We start from the raw sequence: 24,836 nt of genomic DNA, 5'->3' as shown, positions 1-24,836 counted from the left end.
ATAAAAATGCCATTCTCTTTTGTGCAGTTAAAAAGCTGACTCTTGTCATTTTTTTCCCTATAATTTGCTCAGGTATTTATCGTGGGCTTTAGACACAAACCAGGAAGAGAGAGATAAGGGTAAAACGGTAGAAGTCGGCCGTGCTTATTTTGAGACTGAAAAGAAACACTTCACTATCCTTGATGCCCCTGGCCACAAAAGCTTTGTTCCAAACATGATTGGTGGCGCTTCTCAAGCTGACCTGGCAGTGCTGGTAAGGAAATATGCTTTTTCTCCTCCAGTAGTAAAATTATTTATTTAAAAAAAAAAAAGTGCATGGATTTCAACAACCTGTCGTCAGTAGGCGAATGGGTTCTTAAACTCAAGTGTAGCAACGTATTGCTTAAAGGGACATAAAACATGTTGAGATCTGTGTATATCCTAAAAGGGCTAATTAAGTAAAAACTACATAAAAAAATATTTTAAAAATTGCTTGCAAGTATTTTAAATTTTTCAAAAATAAGCTAAATTAGTTAAATAGCCATGCTGTCTGTATTAGTGTGATCCACTCTCCCTTATCAGTGTTTAGCATCAGACACACAGGCATTGTATTTCAACAGAGTTCACAGCGGCTTATTTGCTTCTAGGCCTGCTCCAGCAGATAAGTGTCAAAGCCTTGTATTCTACCAAAGCAAAGGTGGAGCTAGATACAGCCATATAAGGAATTGTATGGGGGGAGTTAGAGCTGTACAATTCAGAAACTAAAAAGGGTTAATGACGAGGCACTGCAGTATAAATTTGCAGGTAAAGTAATTAAAGTACATATTATATTTTGTCTCTACCCCAACTTGTTTTATGTCCCTTTTTAAAAGGACATCACCTCTAACTTGCATTCAAAAAGACATTGTAAAATGTGTCTTGTGCTTTTTGGAAAAATACACATTACAGTGTTAAGGTACTTTTTAAGTGCTAGATTATGCATGGTTAAACTTTGCATTAGACTTTTCGTTATTTATTTTGTTTGTACCCCCCCCCCCCCCCCCATATAGAGACTGGAGTTCATTCAGTGGAATTAAGAGCCTCAGCATTCTGTAAAGTGGTTGTTTATCTGTTTCTGGTTACAGTAGGGAAAGTAAGAAACAAAATTCCAGCGACTTTTCAAGGTGCTCCAAGCCTGCACAATAATTAATATTTTATTAACATAATTAGTTTTTATTTTGCATGCAGTTCTCTTTGCAATAATAATTATTCCTGATGCATAAATTAAAAAAATAAACCCTTTTGGATTTTAAGTTTTAAGTTGTTTTTTGTTCCGGGGGGAGGGGGAGTTGTCCTTATCAGCCATTGAGGAACTTTGACTATGGGTAGCTGTGTACAAACCTTTTCTTCATGCAAATATATATTGCATGTTGTCGTATTTCATATTCATTTACTTTTTATGTAACACTCATAATTTTTTTCTCCATGCACATAAACCATGTTGCTATAGATTAGCTCAAGGAGAGCAGCCTCTAATTATTATAATCACAGCATCATGATTTTCAGCAGATGACATCTGGTGGTTTAAAAAAAGTGAATTATGCTTGGATTGTCGCCATTCAAATACTATATTAATCCTCCCGCTTTAAGTAAACTACAAACTATTGTGTGTTCACTCTGGTATTTTTTTGGATATTCTGAATTTTCCTTCATGGCATACATTATTAAATGATCAGTAAATACAGCAGATGAAATGATCAGTAAATATAGCAGACTTGCATAATAAAAAGACAATTTAATAGCACTTAGTCTGAACTTCGAATTAGCAGTAGCTTTATTGTTCTGACAAATATCAGTTAAGTCTATTTCCACTCCCCCTGTATCATGTGACAGCCATCAGCCAATCACAAATGTGTATATACTGTGAATTCTTGCACATGCTCAGGAGCTGATGATTCAAAGTGTAAATATAAAAATACTGTGCATATTTTCTTTTTAATGCAAGTGAATTGGAAAGTTGTAAAAAAAAAAATAAAAAAAATTGCTACTCTATCTGAATCTGTAGAGTTTAATTTTGATTTGAGTGTTCCTTAAAGATTTTTTTTTTTAATTGACTGCTGATAGGGTGACCCCAAGTACAAACTTTATTATATTACAGGTCATCTCTGCAAGGAAAGGGGAATTCGAAACTGGATTTGAAAAAGGTGGCCAGACGCGAGAACATGCTATGTTGGCGAAAACAGCCGGTGTAAAACATTTAATAGTTCTTGTTAATAAAATGGATGATCCAACGGTGAACTGGAGTAATGACCGGTATGTAGATCAGTATTCCCCCTGACTTGAAGGATGTGAGATTTACTGTATTCATTTCTCTTGTTAAGTGTATCCAGTCCACGGATCATCCATTACTTATGGGATATATTCTCCTTCCCAACAGGAAGCTGCAAGAGTCCACCCACAGCAAAGCTGCTATATAGCTCCTCCCCTAACTGCCATTCCCAGTCATTCTCTTGCAAGTCTCAACATAGATAGGAGGTTGTGAGAGTCTGTGGTTTTTTTATACTTAGTTTATTTCTTCAATCAAAAGTTTGTTATTTTTAAATGGCACCGGAGTGTGCTGTTTATCTCAGGCAGTATTTGGAAGAAGAATCTGCCTGCGTTTTTTCTATGATCTTAGCAGACGTAACTAAGATCCAGTTGCTGTTCTCACACATTCTGAGGAGTAAGGTACTTCAGAGGGGGAATGGCGTGCAGGTTTTCCTGCAAATAAGGTATGTGCAGTAAAATATTTTTCTAAGGAATGGAATTGACTAAGAAAATACTGCTGATACCGAAGTAATGTAAGTACAGCCTTTAAATGCAGTGAAAGCGACTGGTACCAGGCTGATTGATAGAGATATATGCTAAGGTATGTGCAGTAATATATTTTTCTAAGGAATGGAATTGACTAAGAAAATACTGCTGATACCGAAGTAATGTAAGTAAAGCCTTAAATGCAGTGATAGCGACTGGATCAGGCTTATTAATAGACATACATACTCTTATAAGAGTGTGTTTTAAAACGTTTGCTGGCATGTTTAATCGTTTAACATATGCTTGGTGATAAAACTTATTGGGGCCTAATTTTTCCACATGGCTGGCTTAAATTTTGCATAGAAACAGTTATAGGGAAGGTAATCCACAGCTCAGCTGTGGCAGTTTTGTTGTGTCTGTTTAAAAAAATGTCGTGTTTTTTTTTTTTTTTTTTTTTTATCTGTTTTTTGCATTAAGGGGTTAATCATCCATTTGCAAGTGGGTGCAATGCTCTGTTAACTTATTACATGTACTGTAAAAATTTCGTTTGATTTACTGCCTTTTTTCACTGCTTTTCAAATTTTGACAAAATGTGTTTCTCTTAAAGGCACAGTAACGTTTGTTATATTTGCTTGTTAACTTGATTTAAAGTGTTTTCCAAGCTTACTAGTCTCTTTATTAGTTCTAACATGTCTAACATAGAGGAGGCTCTGTGTTTATTATGTTTAAAGCCATGGTGGAACCCCATTTTAGAATGTGTACCAGATGTACTGATTTCATGTTAAACAATAAAGATCATTTTTTGTATTTAAAAACATTATCACCAGAGGATTCTGTCGAGGGGGAAGTTATGCCGACTAACTCTCCCCACGTGTCAGACCCTTTGACTCCCGCTTTAGGGACTCAAGCTCAAATGGCGCCAAGTACATCAAGGGCACCCATAGCGTTTATTTTACCAGAGGATTCTGTCGAGGGGGAAGTTATGCCGACTAACTCTCCCCACGTGTCAGACCCTTTGACTCCCGCTCCAGGGACTCGCGCTCAAATGGCGCCAAGTATATCAATGGCGCCCATAGCGTTTATTTCTCCAACATAGGTGTGTCCGGTCCACGGCGTCATCCTTACTTGTGGGATATTCTCTTCCCCAACAGGAAATGGCAAAGAGCCCAGCAAAGCTGGTCACATGATCCCTCCTAGGCTCCGCCTACCCCAGTCATTCTCTTTGCCGTTGTACAGGCAACATCTCCACGGAGATGGCTTAGAGTTTTTTAGTGTTTAACTGTAGTTTTTCATTATTCAATCAAGAGTTTGTTATTTTCAAATAGTGCTGGTACGTACTATTTACTCAGAAACAGAAAAGAGATGAAGAATTCTGTTTGTATGAGGAAAATGATTTTAGCAACCGTAACTAAAATCCATGGCTGTTCCACACAGGACTGTTGAGAGCAATTAACTTCAGTTGGGGGAACAGTGTGCAGTCTCTTACTGCTTGAGGTATGACACATTCTAACAAGACGATGTAATGCTGGAAGCTGTCATTTTCCCTATGGGATCCGGTAAGCCATGTTTATTACGATTGTAAATAAGGGCTTCACAAGGGCTTATTTAAACTGTAGACTTTTTCTGGGCTAAATCGATTGATTATTAACACATATTTAGCCTTGAGGAATCATTTTATATGGGTATTTTGATATAATAATATCGGCAGGCACTGTTTTAGACACCTTATTCTTTAGGGGCTTTCCCAAAGCATAGGCAGAGTCTCATTTTCGCGCCGGTGTTGCGCACTTGTTTTTGAGAGGCATGGCATGCAGTCGCATGTGAGAGGAGCTCTGATACTTATAAAAGACTTCTGAAGGCGTCATTTGGTATCGTATTCCCCTTTGGGTTTGGTTGGGTCTCAGCAAAGCAGATACCAGGGACTGTAAAGGGGTTTAAAGCTTAAAACGGCTCCGGTTCCGTTATTTTAAGGGTTAAAGCTTCCAAAATTGGTGTGCAATATTTTCAAAGCTTTAAGACGCTGTGGTGAAAATTTGGTGAATTTTGAACAATTCCTTCATGTTTTTTCGCAATTGCAGTAATAAAGTGTGTTCAGTTTAAAATTTAAAGTGACAGTAACGGTTTTATTTTAAAACGTTTTTTGTACTTTCTGTTCAAGTTTATGCCTGTTTAACATGTCTGAACTACCAGATAGACTGTGTTCTGAATGTGGGGAAGCCAGAATTCCTATTCATTTAAATAAATGTGATTTATGTGATAATGACAATGATGCCCAAGATGATTCCTCAAGTGAGGGGAGTAAGCATGGTACTGCATCATTCCCTCCTTCGTCTACACGAGTCTTGCCCACTCAGGAGGCCCCTAGTACATCTAGCGCGCCAATACTCCTTACTATGCAACAATTAACGGCTGTAATGGATAATTCTGTCAAAAACATTTTAGCCAAAATGAACCCTTGTCAGCGTAAGCGTGGCTGCTCTGTTTTAGTTACTGAAGAGCATGACGACGCTGATATTAATATCTCTGAAGGGCCCCTAACCCAATCTGAGGGGGCCAGGGAGGTTTTGTCTGAGGGAGAAATTACTGATTTAGGGAACATTTCTCAGCAGGCTGAATCTGATGTGATTACATTTAAATTTAAATTGGAACATCTCCGCATTTTGCTTAAGGAGGTATTATCCACTCTGGATGATTGTGAAAATTTAGTCATCCCAGAGAAACTATGTAAAATGGACAAGTTCCTAGAGGTGCCGGGGCTCCCAGAAGCTTTTCCTATACCCAAGCGGGTGGCGTCAAGCAGGAGAGGGCGTCGGTGATCTTGATAGCTCCTGCGTGGCCACGCAGGACTTGGTATGCAGATCTGGTGAATATGTCATCGGCTCCACCTTGGAAGCTACCTTTGAGACGAGACCTTCTTGTTCAGGGTCCGTTCGAACATCCGAATCTGGTTTCACTCCAGCTGACTGCTTGGAGATTGAACGCTTGATTTTATCGAAGCGAGGATTCTCAGATTCTGTTATCGATACTCTTGTTCAGGCCAGAAAGCCTGTGACTAGAAAGATTTACCACAAAATTTGGAAAAAATATATCTGTTGGTGTGAATCTAAAGGATTCCCTTGGGACAAGGTTAAGATTCCTAGGATTCTATCCTTCCTTCAAGAAGGATTGGAAAAAGGATTATCTGCAAGTTCCCTGAAGGGACAGATTTCTGCCTTGTCGGTATTACTTCACAAAAAGCTGGCAGCTGTGCCAGATGTTCAAGCCTTTGTTCAGGCTCTGGTTAGAATCAAGCCTGTTTACAAACCTTTGACTCCTCCTTGGAGTCTCAATTTAGTTCTTTCAGTTCTTCAGGGGGTTCCATTTGAACCCTTACATTCCGTTGATATTAAGTTATTATCTTGGAAAGTTTTGTTTTTAGTTGCGATTTCTTCTGCTAGAAGAGTCTCAGAATTATCTGCTCTGCAGTGTTCTCCTCCTTATCTGGTGTTCCATGCAGATAAGGTGGTTTTACGTACTAAACCTGGTTTTCTTCCAAAAGTTGTTTCTAACAAAAACATTAACCAGGAGATTATCGTACCTTCTCTGTGTCCAAAACCAGTTTCAAAGAAGGAACGTTTGTTGCACAATTTGGATGTTGTTCGCGCTCTAAAATTCTATTTAGATGCTACAAAGGATTTTAGACAAACATCTTCCTTGTTTGTTGTTTATTCAGGTAAAAGGAGAGGTCAAAAAGCAACTTCTACCTCTCTCTCTTTTTGGATTAAAAGCATCATCAGATTGGCTTACGAGACTGCCGGACGGCAGCCTCCCGAAAGAATCACAGCTCATTCCACTAGGGCTGTGGCTTCCACATGGGCCTTCAAGAACGAGGCTTCTGTTGATCAGATATGTAGGGCAGCGACTTGGTCTTCACTGCACACTTTTACCAAATTTTACAAGTTTGATACTTTTGCTTCTTCTGAGGCTATTTTTGGGAGAAAGGTTTTGCAAGCCGTGGTGCCTTCCATTTAGGTGACCTGATTTGCTCCCTCCCTTCATCCGTGTCCTAAAGCTTTGGTATTGGTTCCCACAAGTAAGGATGACGCCGTGGACCGGACACACCTATGTTGGAGAAAACAGAATTTATGTTTACCTGATAAATTTCTTTCTCCAACGGTGTGTCCGGTCCACGGCCCGCCCTGGTTTTTTTAATCAGGTCTGATATTTTATTTTCTTTAACTACAGTCACCACGGTACCATATGGTTTCTCCTATGCAAATATTCCTCCTTAACGTCGGTCGAATGACTGGGGTAGGCGGAGCCTAGGAGGGATCATGTGACCAGCTTTGCTGGGCTCTTTGCCATTTCCTGTTGGGGAAGAGAATATCCCACAAGTAAGGATGACGCCGTGGACCGGACACACCGTTGGAGAAAGAAATTTATCAGGTAAACATAAATTCTGTTTTTACAAGACATGGCAAAGGTTGTGTATAATACACTGGCAGCAGTATTAGTCAGACTACCTGAAATTAAAGGAAAGCAAAACAGCTCTGGGGGTAGATACAGAGCATACAGACGCTTTAAGAACCATGTCTGATACTACCTTACAATATGCTTAGTCTGTGGGTGATATTTGTGACTCAGGGAAGATGATTTAACCTGATTCTGATATTTCTACATTTAAAATTTATGCTTGAGAACCTCCACTTGTTGCTCAGGGAGGCTTTAGCTGCTCTGAATGAATGTGTACAATCGCAGTGCCAGAGAAATTGTGTAGACTGGATAAATAATATGCAGTGCCGGTGTGTACTTATGTTTCTCCAACATAGGTGTGTCCGGTCCACGGCGTCATCCTTACTTGTGGGATATTCTCCTCCCCAACAGGAAATGGCAAAGAGCCCAGCAAAGCTGGTCACATGATCCCTCCTAGGCTCCGCCTTCCCCAGTCATTCTCTTTGCCGTTGTACAGGCAACATCTCCACGGAGATGGCTTAGAGTTTTTTAGTGTTTAACTGTAGTTTTTATTATTCAATCAAGAGTTTGTTATTTTAAAATAGTGCTGGTATGTACTATTTACTCTGAAACAGAAAAGAGATGAAGATTTCTGTTTGTAAGAGGAAAATGATTTTAGCAACCGTTACTAAAATCGATGGCTGTTTCCACACAGGACTGTTGAGAGGAATTAACTTCAGTTGGGGGAAACAGGGAGCAGACTTTTGCTGCTTGAGGTATGACACATTTCTAACAAGACGATGTAATGCTGGAAGCTGTCATTTTCCCTATGGGATCCGGTAAGCCATTTTTATTACATGAAGAGAAAAAAGGGCTTCACAAGGGCTTTAAGACTGTAGACATTTTCTGGGCTAAAACGATTTATATATAAGCATATTTTATACTCCATAGCCTTGAGGAATTATTTTAATCTTGGGAACTATGTAAAATAACCGGCAGGCACTGTATTGGACACCTTATTCTCTAGGGGCTTTCCCTAATCATAGGCAGAGTCTCATTTTCGCGCCTCTATTGCGCACTTGTTTTTGGGAAGCATGACATGCAGCTGCATGTGTGAGGAGCTCTGATACATAGAAAAGACTTTCTGAAGGCGTCCTTTGGTATCGTATTCCCCTTTGGGCTTGGTTGGGTCTCAGCAAAGCAGATACCAGGGACTGTAAAGGGGTTAAATATAAAAACGGCTCCGGTTCCGTTATTTTAAGGGTTAAAGCTTCCAAATTTGGTGTGCAATACTTTTAAGGCTTTAAGACACTGGTGAAATTTTGGTGAATTTTGAACAATTCCTTCATGCTTTTTCACATATGCAGTAATAAAGTGTGTTCAGTTTAAAATTTAAAGTGACAGTAACGGTTTTATTTTAAAACGTTTTTTGTACTTTGTTATCAAGTTTATGCCTGTTTAACATGTCTGAACTACCAGATAGACTGTGTTCTGTATGTGGGGAAGCCAAGGTTCCTTCTCATTTAAATAGATGTGATTTATGTGACACAAAATTTAGAGAAAATGATGCCCAAGATGATTCCTCAAGTGAGGGGAGTAAGCATGGTACTGCATCATCCACTCCTTCGTCTACACCAGTCTTGCCCACACAGGAGGCCCCTAGTACATCTAGTGCGCCAATACTCCTTACTATGCAACAACTAACGGCTGTAATGGATAATTCTATCAAAAACATTTTAGCCAAAATGCCCACTTATCAGCGAAAGCGCGACTGCTCTGTTTTAGAAAATACTGAAGAGCATGAGGACGCTGATGATATTGGTTCTGAAGTGCCCCTACACCAGTCTGAGGGGGCCAGGGAGGTTTTGTCTGAGGGAGAAATTTCAGATTCAGGGAAAATTTCTCAACAAGCTGAACCTGATGTGATTACATTTAAATTTAAATTGGAACATCTCCGCGCTCTGCTGAAGGAGGTGTTATCTACTCTGGATGATTGTGAGAATTTGGTCATTCCAGAGAAATTATGTAAAATGGACAAGTTCCTAGAGGTCCCGGGGCCCCCCGAAGCTTTTCCTATACCCAAGCGGGTGGCGGACATTGTAAATAAAGAATGGGAAAGGCCCGGTATACCTTTCGTCCCTCCCCCTATATTTAAGAAATTGTTTCCTATGGTCGACCCCAGAAAGGACTTATGGCAGACAGTCCCCAAGGTCGAGGGGGCGGTTTCTACTCTAAACAAACGCACCACTATACCCATAGAAGATAGTTGTGCTTTCAAAGATCCTATGGATAAAAAATTAGAGGGTTTGCTTAAAAAGATGTTTGTTCAGCAAGGTTACCTTCTACAACCAATTTCATGCATTGTTCCTGTCACTACAGCAGCGTGTTTCTGGTTCGATGAACTAGAAAAGGCGCTCAATAATAATTCTTCTTCTTATGAGGAGATTATGGACAGAATTCATGCTCTCAAATTGGCTAATTCTTTCACCCTAGACGCCACTTTGCAATTGGCTAGGTTAGCGGCGAAAAATTCTGGTTTTGCTATTGTGGCGCGCAGAGCGCTTTGGCTAAAATCTTGGTCAGCGGATGCGTCTTCCAAGAACAAATTGCTTAACATTCCTTTCAAGGGGAAAACGCTGTTTGGCCCTGACTTGAAAGAGATTATCTCTGATATCACTGGGGGCAAGGGCCACGCCCTTCCTCAGGATAGGTCTTTCAAAGCCAAAAATAAACCTAATTTTCGTCCCTTTCGCAGAAACGGACCAGCCCCAAGTGCTACGTCCTCTAAGCAAGAGGGTAATACTTCTCAAGCCAAGCCAGCCTGGAGGCCAATGCAAGGCTGGAACAAAGGAAAGCAGGCCAAGAAACCTGCCACCAAGACAGCTTGAGATGTTGGCCCCCGATCCGGGACCGGATCTGGTGGGGGGCAGACTCTCTCTCTCTTCGCTCAGGCTTGGGCAAGAGATGTTCTGGATCCTTGGGCACTAGAAATAGTCTCCCAAGGTTATCTTCTGGAATTCAAGGGGCTTCCCCCAAGGGGGAGGTTCCACAGGTCTCAATTGTCTTCAGACCTCATAAAAAAACAGGCATTCTTACATTGTGTAGAAGACCTGTTAAAAATGGGAGTGATTCATCCTGTTCCATTAGGAGAACAAGGGATGGGGTTCTACTCCAATCTGTTCGTAGTTCCCAAAAAAGAGGGAACATTCAGACCAATCTTAGATCTCAAGATCCTAAACAAGTTTCTCAAGGTTCCATCGTTCAAAATGGAAACCATTCGAACAATTCTTCCTTCCATCCAGGAAGGTCAATTCATGACCACGGTGGATTTAAAGGATGCGTATCTACATATTCCTATCCACAAGGAACATCATCGGTTCCTAAGGTTCGCATTCCTGGACAAACATTACCAGTTTGTGGCACTTCCGTTCGGATTAGCCACTGCTCCAAGAATTTTCACAAAGGTACTAGGGTCCATTCTAGCGGTGCTAAGACCAAGGGGCATTGCAGTAGTACCTTACTTGGACGACATTCTGATTCAAGCGTCGTCCCTTCCACAAGCAAAGGCTCACACGGACATTGTCCTGGCCTTTCTCAGATCTCACGGGTGGAAAGTGAACGTAGAAAAAAGTTCGCTATCTCCGTCAACAAGGGTTCCCTTCTTGGGAACAATAATAGACTCCTTAGAAATGAGGATTTTTCTGACAGAGGCCAGAAAATCAAAACTTCTAAACTCTTGTCAAATACTTCATTCTGTTCCTCTTCCTTCCATAGCGCAGTGCATGGAAGTAATAGGTTTGATGGTAGCGGCAATGGACATAGTTCCTTTTGCGCGAATTCATCTAAGACCATTACAACTGTGCATGCTCAGGCAGTGGAATGGGGACTATACAGACTTGTCTCCGACGATACAAGTAGATCAGAGGACCAGAGATTCACTCCGTTGGTGGCTGCCCCTGGACAACCTGTCACAGGGGATGAGCTTCCGCAGACCAGAGTGGGTCATTGTCACGACCGACGCCAGTCTGGTGGGCTGGGGCGCGGTCTGGGGACCCCTGAAAGCTCAGGGTCTTTGGTCTCGGGAAGAATCTCTTCTCCCGATAAATATTCTGGAACTGAGAGCGATATTCAATGCTCTCAAGGCTTGGCCTCAGCTAGCAAAGGCCAAGTTCATACGGTTTCAATCAGACAACATGACGACTGTTGCGTACATCAACCATCAGGGGGGAACAAGGAGTTCCCTGGCGATGGAAGAAGTGACCAAAATCATTCACTGGGCGGAGACTCACTCCTGCCACTTGTCTGCAATCCACATCCCAGGAGTGGAAAATTGGGAAGCGGATTTTCTGAGTCGTCAGACATTTCATCCGGGGGAGTGGGAACTCCATCCGGAAATCTTTGCCCAAATTACTCAATTGTGGGGCATTCCAGACATGGATCTGATGGCCTCTCGTCAGAACTTCAAGGTTCCTTGCTACGGGTCCAGATCCAGGGATCCCAAGGCGACTCTAGTAGATGCACTAGTAGCACCTTGGACCTTCAAACTAGCTTATGTATTCCCGCCGTTTCCTCTCATCCCCAGGCTGGTAGCCAGGATCAATCAGGAGAGGGCATCGGTGATCTTGATAGCTCCTGCGTGGCCACGCAGGACTTGGTATGCAGACCTGGTGAATATGTCATCGGCTCCACCATGGAAGCTACCTTTGAGACGAGACCTTCTTGTTCAAGGTCCGTTCGAACATCCAAATCTGGTCTCACTCCAACTGACTGCTTGGAGATTGAACGCTTGATCTTATCAAAGCGAGGGTTCTCAGATTCTGTCATTGATACTCTTGTTCAGGCCAGAAAGCCTGTAACTAGAAAAATCTACCACAAAATATGGAAAAAATATATCTGTTGGTGTGAATCTAAAGGATTCCCTTGGGACAAGGTAAAAATTCCTAAGATTCTATCCTTTCTTCAAGAAGGTTTGCAGAAAGGATTATCTGCAAGTTCTTTGAAGGGACAGATTTCTGCCTTGTCTGTGTTACTTCACAAAAAGCTGGCAGCTGTGCCAGATGTTCAAGCCTTTGTTCAGGCTCTGGTTAGAATCAAGCCTGTTTACAAACATTTGACTCCTCCTTGGAGTCTCAATTTAGTTCTTTCAGTTCTTCAGGGGGTTCCGTTTGAACCCTTACATTCCGTTGATATTAAGTTATTATCTTGGAAAGTTTTGTTTTTGGTTGCAATTTCTTCTGCTAGAAGAGTTTCAGAATTATCTGCTCTGCAGTGTTCTCCTCCTTATCTGGTGTTCCATGCAGATAAGGTGGTTTTACGTACTAAACCTGGTTTTCTTCCGAAAGTTGTTTCTAACAAAAACATTAACCAGGAGATAGTCGTGCCTTCTTTGTGTCCGAATCCAGTTTCAAAGAAGGAACGTTTGTTGCACAATTTGGATGTAGTTCGTGCTCTAAAATTCTATTTAGATGCTACAAAGGATTTTAGACAAACATCTTCTTTGTTTGTTGTTTATTCTGGTAAAAGGAGAGGTCAAAAAGCAACTTCTACCTCTCTCTCTCTTTGGATTAAAAGCATCATCAGATTGGCTTACGAGACTGCCGGACGGCAGCCTCCTGAAAGAATCACAGCTCATTCTACTAGGGCTGTGGCTTCCACATGGGCCTTCAAGAACGAGGCTTCTGTTGATCAGATATGTAAGGCAGCGACTTGGTCTTCACTGCACACACTTACTAAATTTTACAAATTTGATACTTTTGCTTCTTCTGAGGCTATTTTTGGGAGAAAGGTTTTGCAAGCCGTGGTGCCTTCCATCTAGGTGACCTGATTTGCTCCCTCCCTTCATCCGTGTCCTAAAGCTTTGGTATTGGTTCCCACAAGTAGGGATGACGCCGTGGACCGGACACACCTATGTTGGAGAAAACAGAATTTATGTTTACCTGATAAATTACTTTCTCCAACGGTGTGTCCGGTCCACGGCCCGCCCTGGTTTTTTAATCAGGTCTGATAATTTATTTTCTTTAACTACAGTCACCACGGTATCATATGATTTCTCCTATGCAAATATTCCTCCTTTACGTCGGTCGAATGACTGGGGAAGGCGGAGCCTAGGAGGGATCATGTGACCAGCTTTGCTGGGCTCTTTGCCATTTCCTGTTGGGGAGGAGAATATCCCACAAGTAAGGATGACGCCGTGGACCGGACACACCGTTGGAGAAAGTAATTTATCAGGTAAACATAAATTCTGTTTTTTTCCAATACCTAAAGAGGTTTACTAAAATTTTTCATAAGGAATGGGATAGACCAGGTGTGCCGTTCTCTTCCCCTCCTATTTTTTAGAAGAATGTTTTCTAATAGTTGCCACCACACGGGACTTATGGCAGACAGTTCCTAAGGTGGAGAGAAGAGTTTCTACTCTAGCTAAGCGTACCACTACCTCTGGCGAGGACTGTTGTGCTTTTTTAGATCCAATGGATAAAAATGTTTATTCAACAAGCTTTTATCCTGCAGCCCCTTGCACGCATTGCTCCTGTCACTGCTGCTGCGGCGTTCTGGTTTGAGTCTCTTGATGAGGCTTTACAGGCTCCATTGGATGAATATATTTGACAAGCTTAGAGCACTTAAGCTAGCCAATTCCTTTGTTTTCTGATGCCTTTGTTCCTTTGACTAGACTAACGGCTAAGAATTCTGTTTTTTACTATACTGGCGCGCAGAGCGCTATGGCTTATATCATGGTCAGCTGTTGTGACTTTAATAAATAAGCTACTTAACTTCCCTTCAAGGGGCAGACCCTATTCAGGCCTAGTTTGAAGGAGATTATTACTTATATCACTGGAGGAAAAGATCATGCCCTTCCTCAGGACAGGTCCAAATCAAGGGACAAAAAAGGCCTAATTTTCGTGCCTTTCGAAAATTCAAGGCAGGTGTGGCATCAACTTCCTCTAAGGCAGACAACCGGACCTGGAACAAAGATAAGCAGGTCAAGGAGCCTGCTGCTGCCTCTAAAACAGCATGAGGAACGGACCCCTATCTGGTAACGGATCCTATAGGGGGCAGACTTCATTCTTCGCCCAGGCGTGGGCAAGAGATGCCCAGGATCCCTGGGCATTGGAAATTATACCCCAGAGATATCTTCTGGATTTCAAAGCTTTCCCCCCCAAAAAAAGGGGAGTTTTTGCCTTTCACATTTATCTGCAAACCAGATAAAGAAAGAGACATTCTTGCATTGTGTACGTGACCCATTCAGTTCCAATAGAGGAACAGGGACACAGTTTTCCTCAAATCGGTTTGTGGTTCCCAAGGAAAGGAAACCTTCAGACCTATTTTGGATCTAAAAGATCTTAAACAAATTCTTTAGAATTCTATCATTTAAGATGGAAACTATTCGTACCATCTTAACTATGATCCAGGAGAGTCAATAGAGGACTACAATGGATTTGAAGGATGCTTATCCTCACATTACGATGCATAAAGATCACCATCGGTTTTTCAGGTTTGCCTTTCTAGACAGGCATTACCAGTTTGTAGCTCTTTCCTTTGGGTTAACTACAGCCCCTAGAATCTTTATGGAGGTTCTGGGGTCACTTTGGCGGTCCTTAGGCCGCGGGGCATAGAAGTGGCCCCTTATTTAGACGACATCCTGATACAGGCGTCAAACATCCAAGTTGCCAAGTCTCATACGGACGTAGTACTGGCATTTCTGAGATCGCATGGGTGGAAAGTGAACAAGGAAAGAGTTCTCTATCCCCAATATCAAGGGTTTCCCTCCTAGGGATTCTGATAGATTTTGTAGAAATTAAAATTTACCTGACGGAGTCCAGGTTGTCAAAGTTTCTAAATTTCTGCCGTGTTCTTCATTCCATCCGCGCCCTTTGGTGGCTCAGTACATGAATGTAATCGGCTTAATGGTAGCGGCAAGGGACATAGTACCGTTTGCATGCCTACATTTCAGACCACTGCAACTATGCATGCTCAGCCAGAGGAACGGGGATTACACAGATTTGTTCTCCTGTTAAATCCGGACCAAGAAACCAGAGATTCTCTTCTCTGGTGACTATCTCGGGTCCATCTGTCCAAGGGTATGACCTTCCGCAGGTCAGATGGGACAATTGTTACAACAGATGCCAGCCTTTTAGGTTGGGATACAGTCTGGAACTCCCTGAAGGCTCAGGGATAGTGGACTCAGGAGGAGACCCTCCTTCTAATGAATATTCTGGAACTGGGAGCGATATTCCATGCTTTTCAGACTTGGCCTCAGTTAGCAACTCAGAGGTACATCATATTTCAGTCGGACAATATCACGACTGTGGCTTACATCAACCATCAAGGGGGAACAGAAGTTCCCTAGCAATGTTAGAAGTCTTAAAATAATTCACTGGACAGAGACTCACTCTTGTCTAAAAGCTATCCCTATCCCAGGTGTTGAGAACTGGGAGGCAGATTTTCTAAGTCGTCAGACTTTTCATCCGGGGGAGTGGGAATTCCCTCCGGAGGGGTTTGCACAAGATCAAGCAGGAGAGTGCTTTGGTGCTTTTGACAGCGCCTGCGTGGCCACGCAGGACCTGGTATGCAGATCTGGTGGACATGTCATCCTTTCCACCACGGTCTCTGCTTCTGAGACAGGACCCTCTACCTCAGGGTCTTTTCAACCATCTAAATATAACTAATCGGAGATGGACTGCCTGGAGACAGAACGCTTGATGTTATCAAAGCATGGCTTCTCCGAGTCAGTAATTGATACCTTAATACAGGCATAAAAGCCTGTCTCTAGGAAAATTTAACATAAGATATGGTGTAAATATCTTATTGTTATGAATCCAAGGGTTACTCATGGAGTAAAGTCTGGATTCCCAGGATATTATCTTTTCTCCAAGATGATTTTGAGAAAAGGGTTGTCAGCTAGTTCTTTAAAAGGACAGATTTCTACTCTGTCTATTCTTTTGCACAAGCGTCTGGCAGGTATTCTAGACGTTCAGGCATTTGGTCAGGCTTTGGTTAGAACCAAGCCTGTGGTTAAAAATGTTGCTCCGCCATGGAGCTTAAAGCTGGTTCTTAAGGTTCTTCAAGGAGTTCCATTTGAACCTTTTCATTCCATAGATATCAAACTTCTATCTTGGAAAGTTCCTTTTTGGTAGCTATTTCCTTGGCTCATAGTCTCCGAGTTATCTGCGTTGCAATGTGATTCTCCTTATCTGGTTCTCCGTACGGATAAGGTAGTCCTGTGTACCAACCTGGGTTTTTACCTAAGGTGGTATCTAACAAGAATATCACTCAAGAGATTGTTGTTCCATTCTTGTATCCTAATCCTTCAAAGAAGGAACGTCTATTACACAATTTGGACGTGGTTCGTGTTTTAAAGTTTTACTTACAAGCTACTACAGATTTTCATCAAACATTCACCTTGTTTGTTGTCTATTCTGGACAGAGGAGAGGTCAAAGGACTTCAGCAACCTCTCTGTCTTTTTGGTTAAAAAGCATAATTCATTTAGCTTATGAGACTGCTGGACAGCAGCCTCCTGAAGGGATTACAGCTCATTCTACTAGAGCTGTGGTTTTCACTTAGGCCTTTTTTAAATGTGGCTTCTGTTGAACAGATTACAAGACGGAGTCTTGGTCTGCGTTTCATACTTTTTCAAATTTAACACATTTGATACCTTGCTTCTTCGGAGGCTATTTTTGGGAGAAAGGGTTTTTTACAGGCAGTGGTAACTTCCGTTTAAGTACCTGCCTTGTCCCTCCCATCATCCGTGTACTTTAGCTTTGGTATTGGTATCCCATAAGTAATGGATGATCCGTGGACTGGATACACTTAACAAGAGAAAACATAATTTATGCTTACCTGATAAATTTATTTCTCTTGTAGTGTATCCAGTCCACGGCCCGCCCTGTCACTTTAAGGCAGGTAATTTTTCCATTAAACTACAGTCACCACTGCACCCTATGGTTTTCCTTTCTCTGCATGTTTTCGGTCGAATGACTGGTAATGGCAGTTAGGGGAGGAGCTATATAGCAGCTTTGCTGTGGGTGGACTCTTGCAGCTTCCTGTTGGGAAGGAGAATATATCCCATAAGTAATGGATGATCCGTGGACTGGATACACTACAAGAGAAATAAATTTATCAGGTAAGCATAAATTATGTTTCTTTATCACAAAGAGGAAACCGTTGCTACAGGTTAATATTTGTTATAGTCTTGCTGAAAGGGATAGTCTCTTATGTTGGGTATCAAATTTATTATATGTTTGTTTCGCATCATAATCAGTCTGAATCTTACATTTACCGAATGTTAATTTACAGGTATGAAGAATGTAAAGAAAAACTTGTGCCCTTTTTGAAGAAAGTCGGATTCAACCCCAAAAAAGATATTCACTTTATGCCATGCTCGGGTCTGACTGGAGCAAACCTAAAAGAACCAGTGGATTTTTGCCTGTGGTATAAGTAAGTCAGTAATCTTAATATGGCCAAGCTAGGGCAAGAGCATTACAGGTTACTGATCTGTAAAATACAAAATGTCAGCTTTACAGCTGCATCATATTTTATTTTTTTAAACTATAATGAAATTACATTAGAAGCTGGCAAAATGAAAGTAGGTTTTATTTTACTATCTATAATTTAATCAATTTATATTACCATATGTGAGCGGTTTTATGTTCCTTTAAAGGGACATGAAACCTAATTTTTTTCTTTCATGATTTAGAAAGAGCATGTCATTTTAAACAACTTTCTAATTTACTTCTATTATCTAATTTGCTTCATTCTCTTGATATCACTTGCTGAAAAGCATATCTAGATATGCTCAGTAGCTGCTGATTGGTTGCTGCACATAAAGGCCTTGTGTGATTGGCTCACACATGTATATTGCTATTTCTTTAACAAAGGATATCTAAAGAATTGAGCAAATTAGATAATAGAAATAAACTGGAAAGTTGTTTTAAATTGCATGCCCTATCTGAATCATGAAAGTTTAATTTTGACTAGACTGTCCCTTTAAGTTAGTCTAAAAGCACAAGTCTATATAAAGTGAAGCCTTGAAAAGATTTATTTTGCCCCTTTTCATGTAATTTAGCTCTGAAAATTTGAGCAATTTCTAATTGACAAGACTTGAAATGCAACCTGCTGACTTACCTAGGCTAACGCTTCTACATAAATGTCTATCAGATAACTGCAAAACGGTGCATTTTAAACTAACTTAGATGGTAAATTCTAGCGTTTTTAAAATGCTAGGTTTTTCCAGTGCTATAAATAAAGGGGACTTTCAATCATGAAGTATATAAAAAAACTTCATGCTGAAAGTACATTTCAATTATCCCCGAGTTTATGCCGAACTGAGCGCCTCTGGCCGCCCATGGCAAAAATGTCATTTCTCAATGAGGTGGCGTTTCTAGCTTTTAGCAATTCAGCATAATGCCTAATGCTAGCACAGCTATTGACCAAGAGGTGGAAACGAAAACCTCACCTTATTGAAAAAATAGCGTTTTGCTGTGGGTGGCCGTAGACACTCGGCTCGTCATCAACTCGCAGGCAAATGGTTACTTTCAGCGTGAAGTTTTTTTTTTAACTTCATGACAAAGTCCCTTTTATTTTTAGCACTGGTAAATCATAGCGTTTCAAAAACACTCGGATTTACTATCAATTAAAGACTTGTCTGTAAACTCAAGCCCTGGTTGGCTCCTCCAAATAAGGCAAATAGTGGGTGGAGTTTGGCTATTAAAAAATAAATGCAGTAAAAATTAGGTTTGTTTTAAAAACATTAAGACGACTGATATTCTATAGCAACACAGCAGGATTACTGTGCCTCACTGGTCATTGTTGTGCGTTATTCAGACTTTGTAATCCTCACTGACCTCTCAGGTTATTTATTCAGGAAAATGTTTTTTTTTTTCCCTAGTGGCTTACCGTTTATTCCATATCTGGACAACTTGCCAATCTTTAACAGATCGTTTGATGGACCTGTTCGGCTGCCAATTGTGGATAAGTACAAGGTATAATGTTACATCATTAAAAAAAAAAAAAGTTTTTAAATGTATTTTTACTTGTAGATTTAACATTAGAATTGATAAGTCGGCCACATTTTGTTTGTCTTTGAAGGTCATGTTAACATGAGATAAGCACTAGTATTTGTCACAAAGGCTCCTAGCTTTAAACACAAACATTTAATTTTTTTTTAAAGTTTTGCTTGAAATAAATATCTAGATTTTACATTTGTTACCTTGACCACTGTTTGACCATTTTGCTTTGACATGTAACAGCCAATCGTGATGTGTACTGCAGTTATTTCTTTCATGTAAGTGGCAAGAGTCCATGAGCTAGTGACGTATGGTATATACATTTCTACCAGGAGGGGGCAAAGTTTCCTAAACTTTAAAATGACTATAAATACACCACCTACCTCACTCGTACTTTAGTTTTTATAAACTTTGCCTCTCATGGATGTGGTGAAGCAAGTTGTGCTTAATTACTCTTCGGTGATAGGTGCTTCTAAGCAAATTGAAGCCCAATTACTCTCAAAGTACAGTGTTTGTCTGAGATGTGAAGGGAGTATTTGCCTGATGTTGCCATGTTTTCACCTATGGGAAATTTATTCTAAGGCTCTCTGTAATCGGTTGCAGAGATTCATCTGCTGCCTCCCTTTACAGATCTACATTTCTCCTCTACCATTCTCTGCTGATATGTTTCATTACTGGTTTGGCTGTCTGCCATATGTGGATGGGTGTCTTCTGGTAAGTAAATATCTATTTTTTTCATAGTGGCAAGAGTCCATGAGATCCACCCTATTTTTGGTGGTTATGGTTTTTTGTATAAAGCACTTTTTCTCCAACATAGGTGTGTCCGGTCCACGGCGTCATCCTTACTTGTGGGATATTCTCTTCCCCAACAGGAAATGGCAAAGAGCCCAGCAAAGCTGGTCACATGATCCCTCCTAGGCTCCGCCTACCCCAGTCATTCTCTTTGCCGTTGTACAGGCAACATCTCCACGGAGATGGCTTAGAGTTTTTTAGTGTTTAACTGTAGTTTTTATTATTCAATCAAGAGTTTGTTATTTTAAAATAGTGCTGGTATGTACTATTTACTCAGAAACAGAAAAGAGATGAAGATTTCTGTTTGTATGAGGAAAATGATTTTAGCAACCGTTACTAAAATCCATGGCTGTTCCACACAGGACTGTTGAGAGGAATTAACTTCAGTTGGGGGAACAGTGAGCAGTCTCTTGCTGCTTGAGGTATGACACATTCTAACAAGACGATGTAATGCTGGAAGCTGTCATTTTCCCTATGGGATCCGGTAAGCCATGTTTATTAAGATAGTAAATAAGGGCTTCACAAGGGCTTATTAAGACTGTAGACTTTTTCTGGGCTAAATCGATTCATTATTAACACATATTTAGCCTTGAGGAATCATTTAATCTGGGTATTTTGATAAGATTATATCGGCAGGCACTATTTTAGACACCTTATTCTTTAGGGGCTTTCCCAAATCATAGACAGAGCCTCATTTTCGCGCCGGTGTTGCGCACTTGTTTTTGAGAGGCATGACATGCAGTCGCATGTGTGAGGAGCTCTGATACATAGAAAAGACTTTCTGAAGGCGTCATTTGGTATCGTATTCCCCTTTGGGCTTGGTTGGGTCTCAGCAAAGCAGATTCCAGGGACTGTAAAGGGGTTAAAGTTAAAAACGGCTCCGGTTCCGTTATTTTAAGGGTTAAAGCTTCCAAATTTGGTGTGCAATACTTTTAAGGCTTTAAGACACTGTGGTGAAATTTTGGTGAATTTTGAACAATTCCTTCATATTTTTTCGCAATTGCAGTAATAAAGTGTGTTCAGTTTAAAATTTAAAGTGACAGTAACGGTTTTATTTTAAAACGTTTTTTGTACTTTGTTATCAAGTTTATGCCTGTTTAACATGTCTGAACTACCAGATAGACTGTGTTCTGAATGTGGGGAAGCCAGAGTTCCTTCTCATTTAAATAAATGTGATTTATGTGACAATGACAATGATGCCCAAGATGATTCCTCAAGTGAGGGGAGTAAGCATGGTACTGCATCATTCCCTCCTTCGTCTACACGAGTCTTGCCCACTCAGGAGGCCCCTAGTACATCTAGCGCGCCAATACTCCTTACTATGCAACAATTAACGGCTGTAATGGATAATTCTGTCAAAAACATTTTAGCCAAAATGCACACTTATCAGCGTAAGCGCGACTGCTCTGTTTTAGATACTGAAGAGCATGACGACGCTGATAATAATGGTTCTGAAGGGCCCCTAAACCAGTCTGAGGGGGCCAGGGAGGTTTTGTCTGAGGGAGAAATTACAGATTCAGGGAACATTTCTCAACAAGCTGAACCTGATGTGATTACGTTTAAATTTAAGTTGGAACATCTCCGCGCTCTGCTTAAGGAGGTATTATCCACTCTGGATGATTGTGACAATTTGGTCATCCCAGAGAAGCTATGTAAAATGGACAAGTTCCTAGAGGTCCCGGGGCTCCCAGAAGCTTTTCCTATACCCAAGCGGGTGGCGGACATTGTAAATAAAGAATGGGAAAGGCCCGGTATTCCTTTCGTCCCTCCCCCCATATTTAAAAAATTGTTTCCTATGGTCGACCCCAGAAAGGACTTATGGCAGACAGTCCCCAAGGTCGAGGGAGCGGTTTCCACTTTAAACAAACGCACCACTATACCCATAGAAGATAGTTGTGCTTTCAAAGATCCTATGGATAAAAAATTAGAAGGTTTACTTAAAAAGATGTTTGTTCAGCAGGGTTACCTTCTACAACCAATTTCATGCATTGTCCCTGTCGCTACAGCCGCATGTTTCTGGTTCGATGAGCTGGTAAAGGCGGTCGATAGTGATTCTCCTCCTTATGAGGAGATTATGGACAGAATCAATGCTCTCAAATTGGCTAATTCTTTCACCCTAGACGCCACTTTGCAATTGGCTAGGTTAGCGGCTAAGAATTCTGGGTTTGCTATTGTGGCGCGCAGAGCGCTTTGGTTGAAATCTTGGTCAGCTGATGCGTCTTCCAAGAACAAGCTACTTAACATTCCTTTCAAGGGGAAAACGCTGTTTGGCCCTGACTTGAAAGAGATTATCTCTGATATCACTGGGGGTAAGGGCCATGCCCTTCCTCAGGATCGGCCTTTCAAGGCCAAAAATAAACCTAATTTTCGTCCCTTTCGGGACCAGCCCAAAGTGCTACGTCCTCTAAGCAAGAGGGTAATACTTCTCAAGCCAAGCAAGCTTGGAGACCAATGCAAGGCTGGAACAAGGGAAAGCAGGCCAAGAAACCTGCCACTGCTACCAAGACAGCATGAAATGTTGGCCCCCGATCCGGGACCGGATCTGGTGGGGGGCAGACTCTCTCTCTTCGCTCAGGCTTGGGCAAGAGATGTTCTGGATCCTTGGACACTAGAAATAGTCTCCCAAGGTTATCTTCTGGAATTCAAGGGGCTTCCCCCAAGGGGGAGGTTCCACAGGTCTCAGTTGTCTTCAGACCACATAAAAAGACAGGCATTCTTACATTGTGTAGAAGACCTGTTAACAATGGGAGTGATTCATCCTGTTCCATTAGGAGAACAAGGGATGGGGTTCTACTCCAATCTGTTCATAGTTCCCAAAAAAGAGGGAACGTTCAGACCAATCTTAGATCTCAAGATCTTAAACAAGTTTCTCAAGGTTCCATCGTTCAAGATGGAAACCATTCGGACAATTCTTCCTTCCATCCAGGAAGGTCAATTCATGACCACGGTGGATTTAAAGGATGCGTATCTACATATTCCTATCCACAAGGAACATCATCGGTTCCTAAGGTTCGCATTCCTGGACAAGCATTACCAGTTCGTGGCGCTTCCTTTCGGATTAGCCACTGCTCCAAGGATTTTCACAAAGGTACTAGGGTCCCTTCTAGCTGTGCTAAGACCAAGGGGCATTGCTGTAGTACCTTACTTGGACGACATTCTGATTCAAGCGTCGTCCCTTCCTCAAGCAAAGGCTCACACGGACATGGTCCTGGCCTTTCTCAGATCTCACGGATGGAAAGTGAACGTGGAAAAGAGTTCTCTATCTCCGTCAACAAGGGTTCCCTTCTTGGGAACAATAATAGACTCCTTAGAAATGAGGATTTTTCTGACAGAGGCCAGAAAAACAAGACTTCTAGACTCTTGTCGGATACTTCATTCCGTTCCTCTTCCTTCCATAGCGCAGTGCATGGAAGGGATAGGTTTGATGGTAGCGGCAATGGACATAGTTCCTTTTGCGCGCATTCATCTAAGACCATTACAACTGTGCATGCTCAGTCAGTGGAATGGGGACTATACAGACTTGTCTCCGAGGATACAAGTAAATCGGAGGACCAGAGACTCACTCCGTTGGTGGCTGTCCCTGGACAACCTGTCACAAGGTATGACCTTCCGCAGACCAGAGTGGGTCATTGTCACGACCGACGCCAGTCTGATGGGCTGGGGCGCGGTCTGGGGATCCCTGAAAGCTCAGGGTCTTTGGTCTCGGGAAGAATCTCTTCTACCGATAAATATTCTGGAACTGAGAGCGATATTCAATGCTCTCAAGGCTTGGCCTCAGCTAGTTCCAAGTTCATACGGTTTCAATCAGACAACATGACAACTATTGCGTACATCAACCATCAGGGGGGAACAAGGAGTTCCCTGGCGATGGAAGAAGTGACCAAAATCATTCAATGGGCGGAGTCTCACTCCTGCCACCTGTCTGCAATCCACATCCCAGGAGTGGAAAATTGGGAAGCGGATTTTCTGAGTCGTCAGACATTGCATCCGGGGGAGTGGGAACTCCATCCGGAAATCTTTGCCCAAATCACTCAACTGTGGGGCATTCCAGACATGGATCTGATGGCCTCTCGTCAGAACTTCAAAGTTCCTTGCTACGGGTCCAGATCCAGGGATCCCAAGGCGGCTCTAGTGGATGCACTAGTAGCACCTTGGACCTTCAAACTAGCTTATGTATTCCCGCCGTTTCCTCTCATCCCCAGGCTGGTAGCCAGGATCAATCAGGAGAGGGCGTCGGTGATCTTGATAGCTCCTGCGTGGCCACGCAGGACTTGGTATGCAGATCTGGTGAATATGTCATCGGCTCCACCATGGAAGCTACCTTTGAGACGAGACCTTCTTGTTCAAGGTCCGTTCGAACATCCGAATCTGGTCTCACTCCAGCTGACTGCTTGGAGATTGAACGCTTGATCTTATCGAAGCGAGGGTTCTCAGATTCTGTTATCGATACTCTTGTTCAGGCCAGAAAGCCTGTAACTAGAAAGATTTACCACAAAATTTGGAAAAAATATATCTGTTGGTGTGAATCTAAAGGATTCCCTTGGGACAAGGTTAAGATTCCTAAGATTCTATCCTTCCTTCAAGAAGGATTGGAAAAAGGATTATCTGCAAGTTCCCTGAAGGGACAGATTTCTGCCTTGTCTGTGTTACTTCACAAAAAGCTGGCAGCTGTGCCAGATGTTCAAGCCTTTGTTCAGGCTCTGGTTAGAATCAAGCCTGTTTACAAACCTTTGACTCCTCCTTGGAGTCTCAACTTAGTTCTTTCAGTTCTTCAGGGGGTTCCGTTTGAACCCTTACATTCCGTTGATATTAAGTTATTATCTTGGAAAGTTTTGTTTTTGGTTGCAGTTTCTTCTGCTAGA

At 41.8% G+C, this 24,836-nt stretch overlaps 1 protein-coding gene across 3 annotated transcripts in view; it reads left to right on the top strand.

Annotated features, from left to right (window-relative positions):
* Nucleotides 1-24,836, top strand: part of GSPT1 (G1 to S phase transition 1) — a 93,158-nt gene that overhangs the window by 46,492 nt on the left and 21,830 nt on the right. For all 3 annotated transcript variants that reach the window (XM_053694569.1, XM_053694570.1, XM_053694571.1), the window contains 4 exons: nt 73-253; nt 2,117-2,271; nt 17,474-17,614; nt 19,065-19,158. In XM_053694569.1, the coding sequence (XP_053550544.1) occupies nt 73-253; nt 2,117-2,271; nt 17,474-17,614; nt 19,065-19,158 (571 nt within the window). The remainder of the gene's footprint in view (nt 1-72; nt 254-2,116; nt 2,272-17,473; nt 17,615-19,064; nt 19,159-24,836) is intronic.

The sequence above is a fragment of the Bombina bombina genome, chromosome 11 (genome assembly GCF_027579735.1).
Source record: "Bombina bombina isolate aBomBom1 chromosome 11, aBomBom1.pri, whole genome shotgun sequence".
Lineage (NCBI taxonomy): Eukaryota > Metazoa > Chordata > Amphibia > Anura > Bombinatoridae > Bombina > Bombina bombina.
Note: the sequence above shows the minus strand (reverse complement) of the source record. Positions and strands in the feature narration are given on the sequence as shown.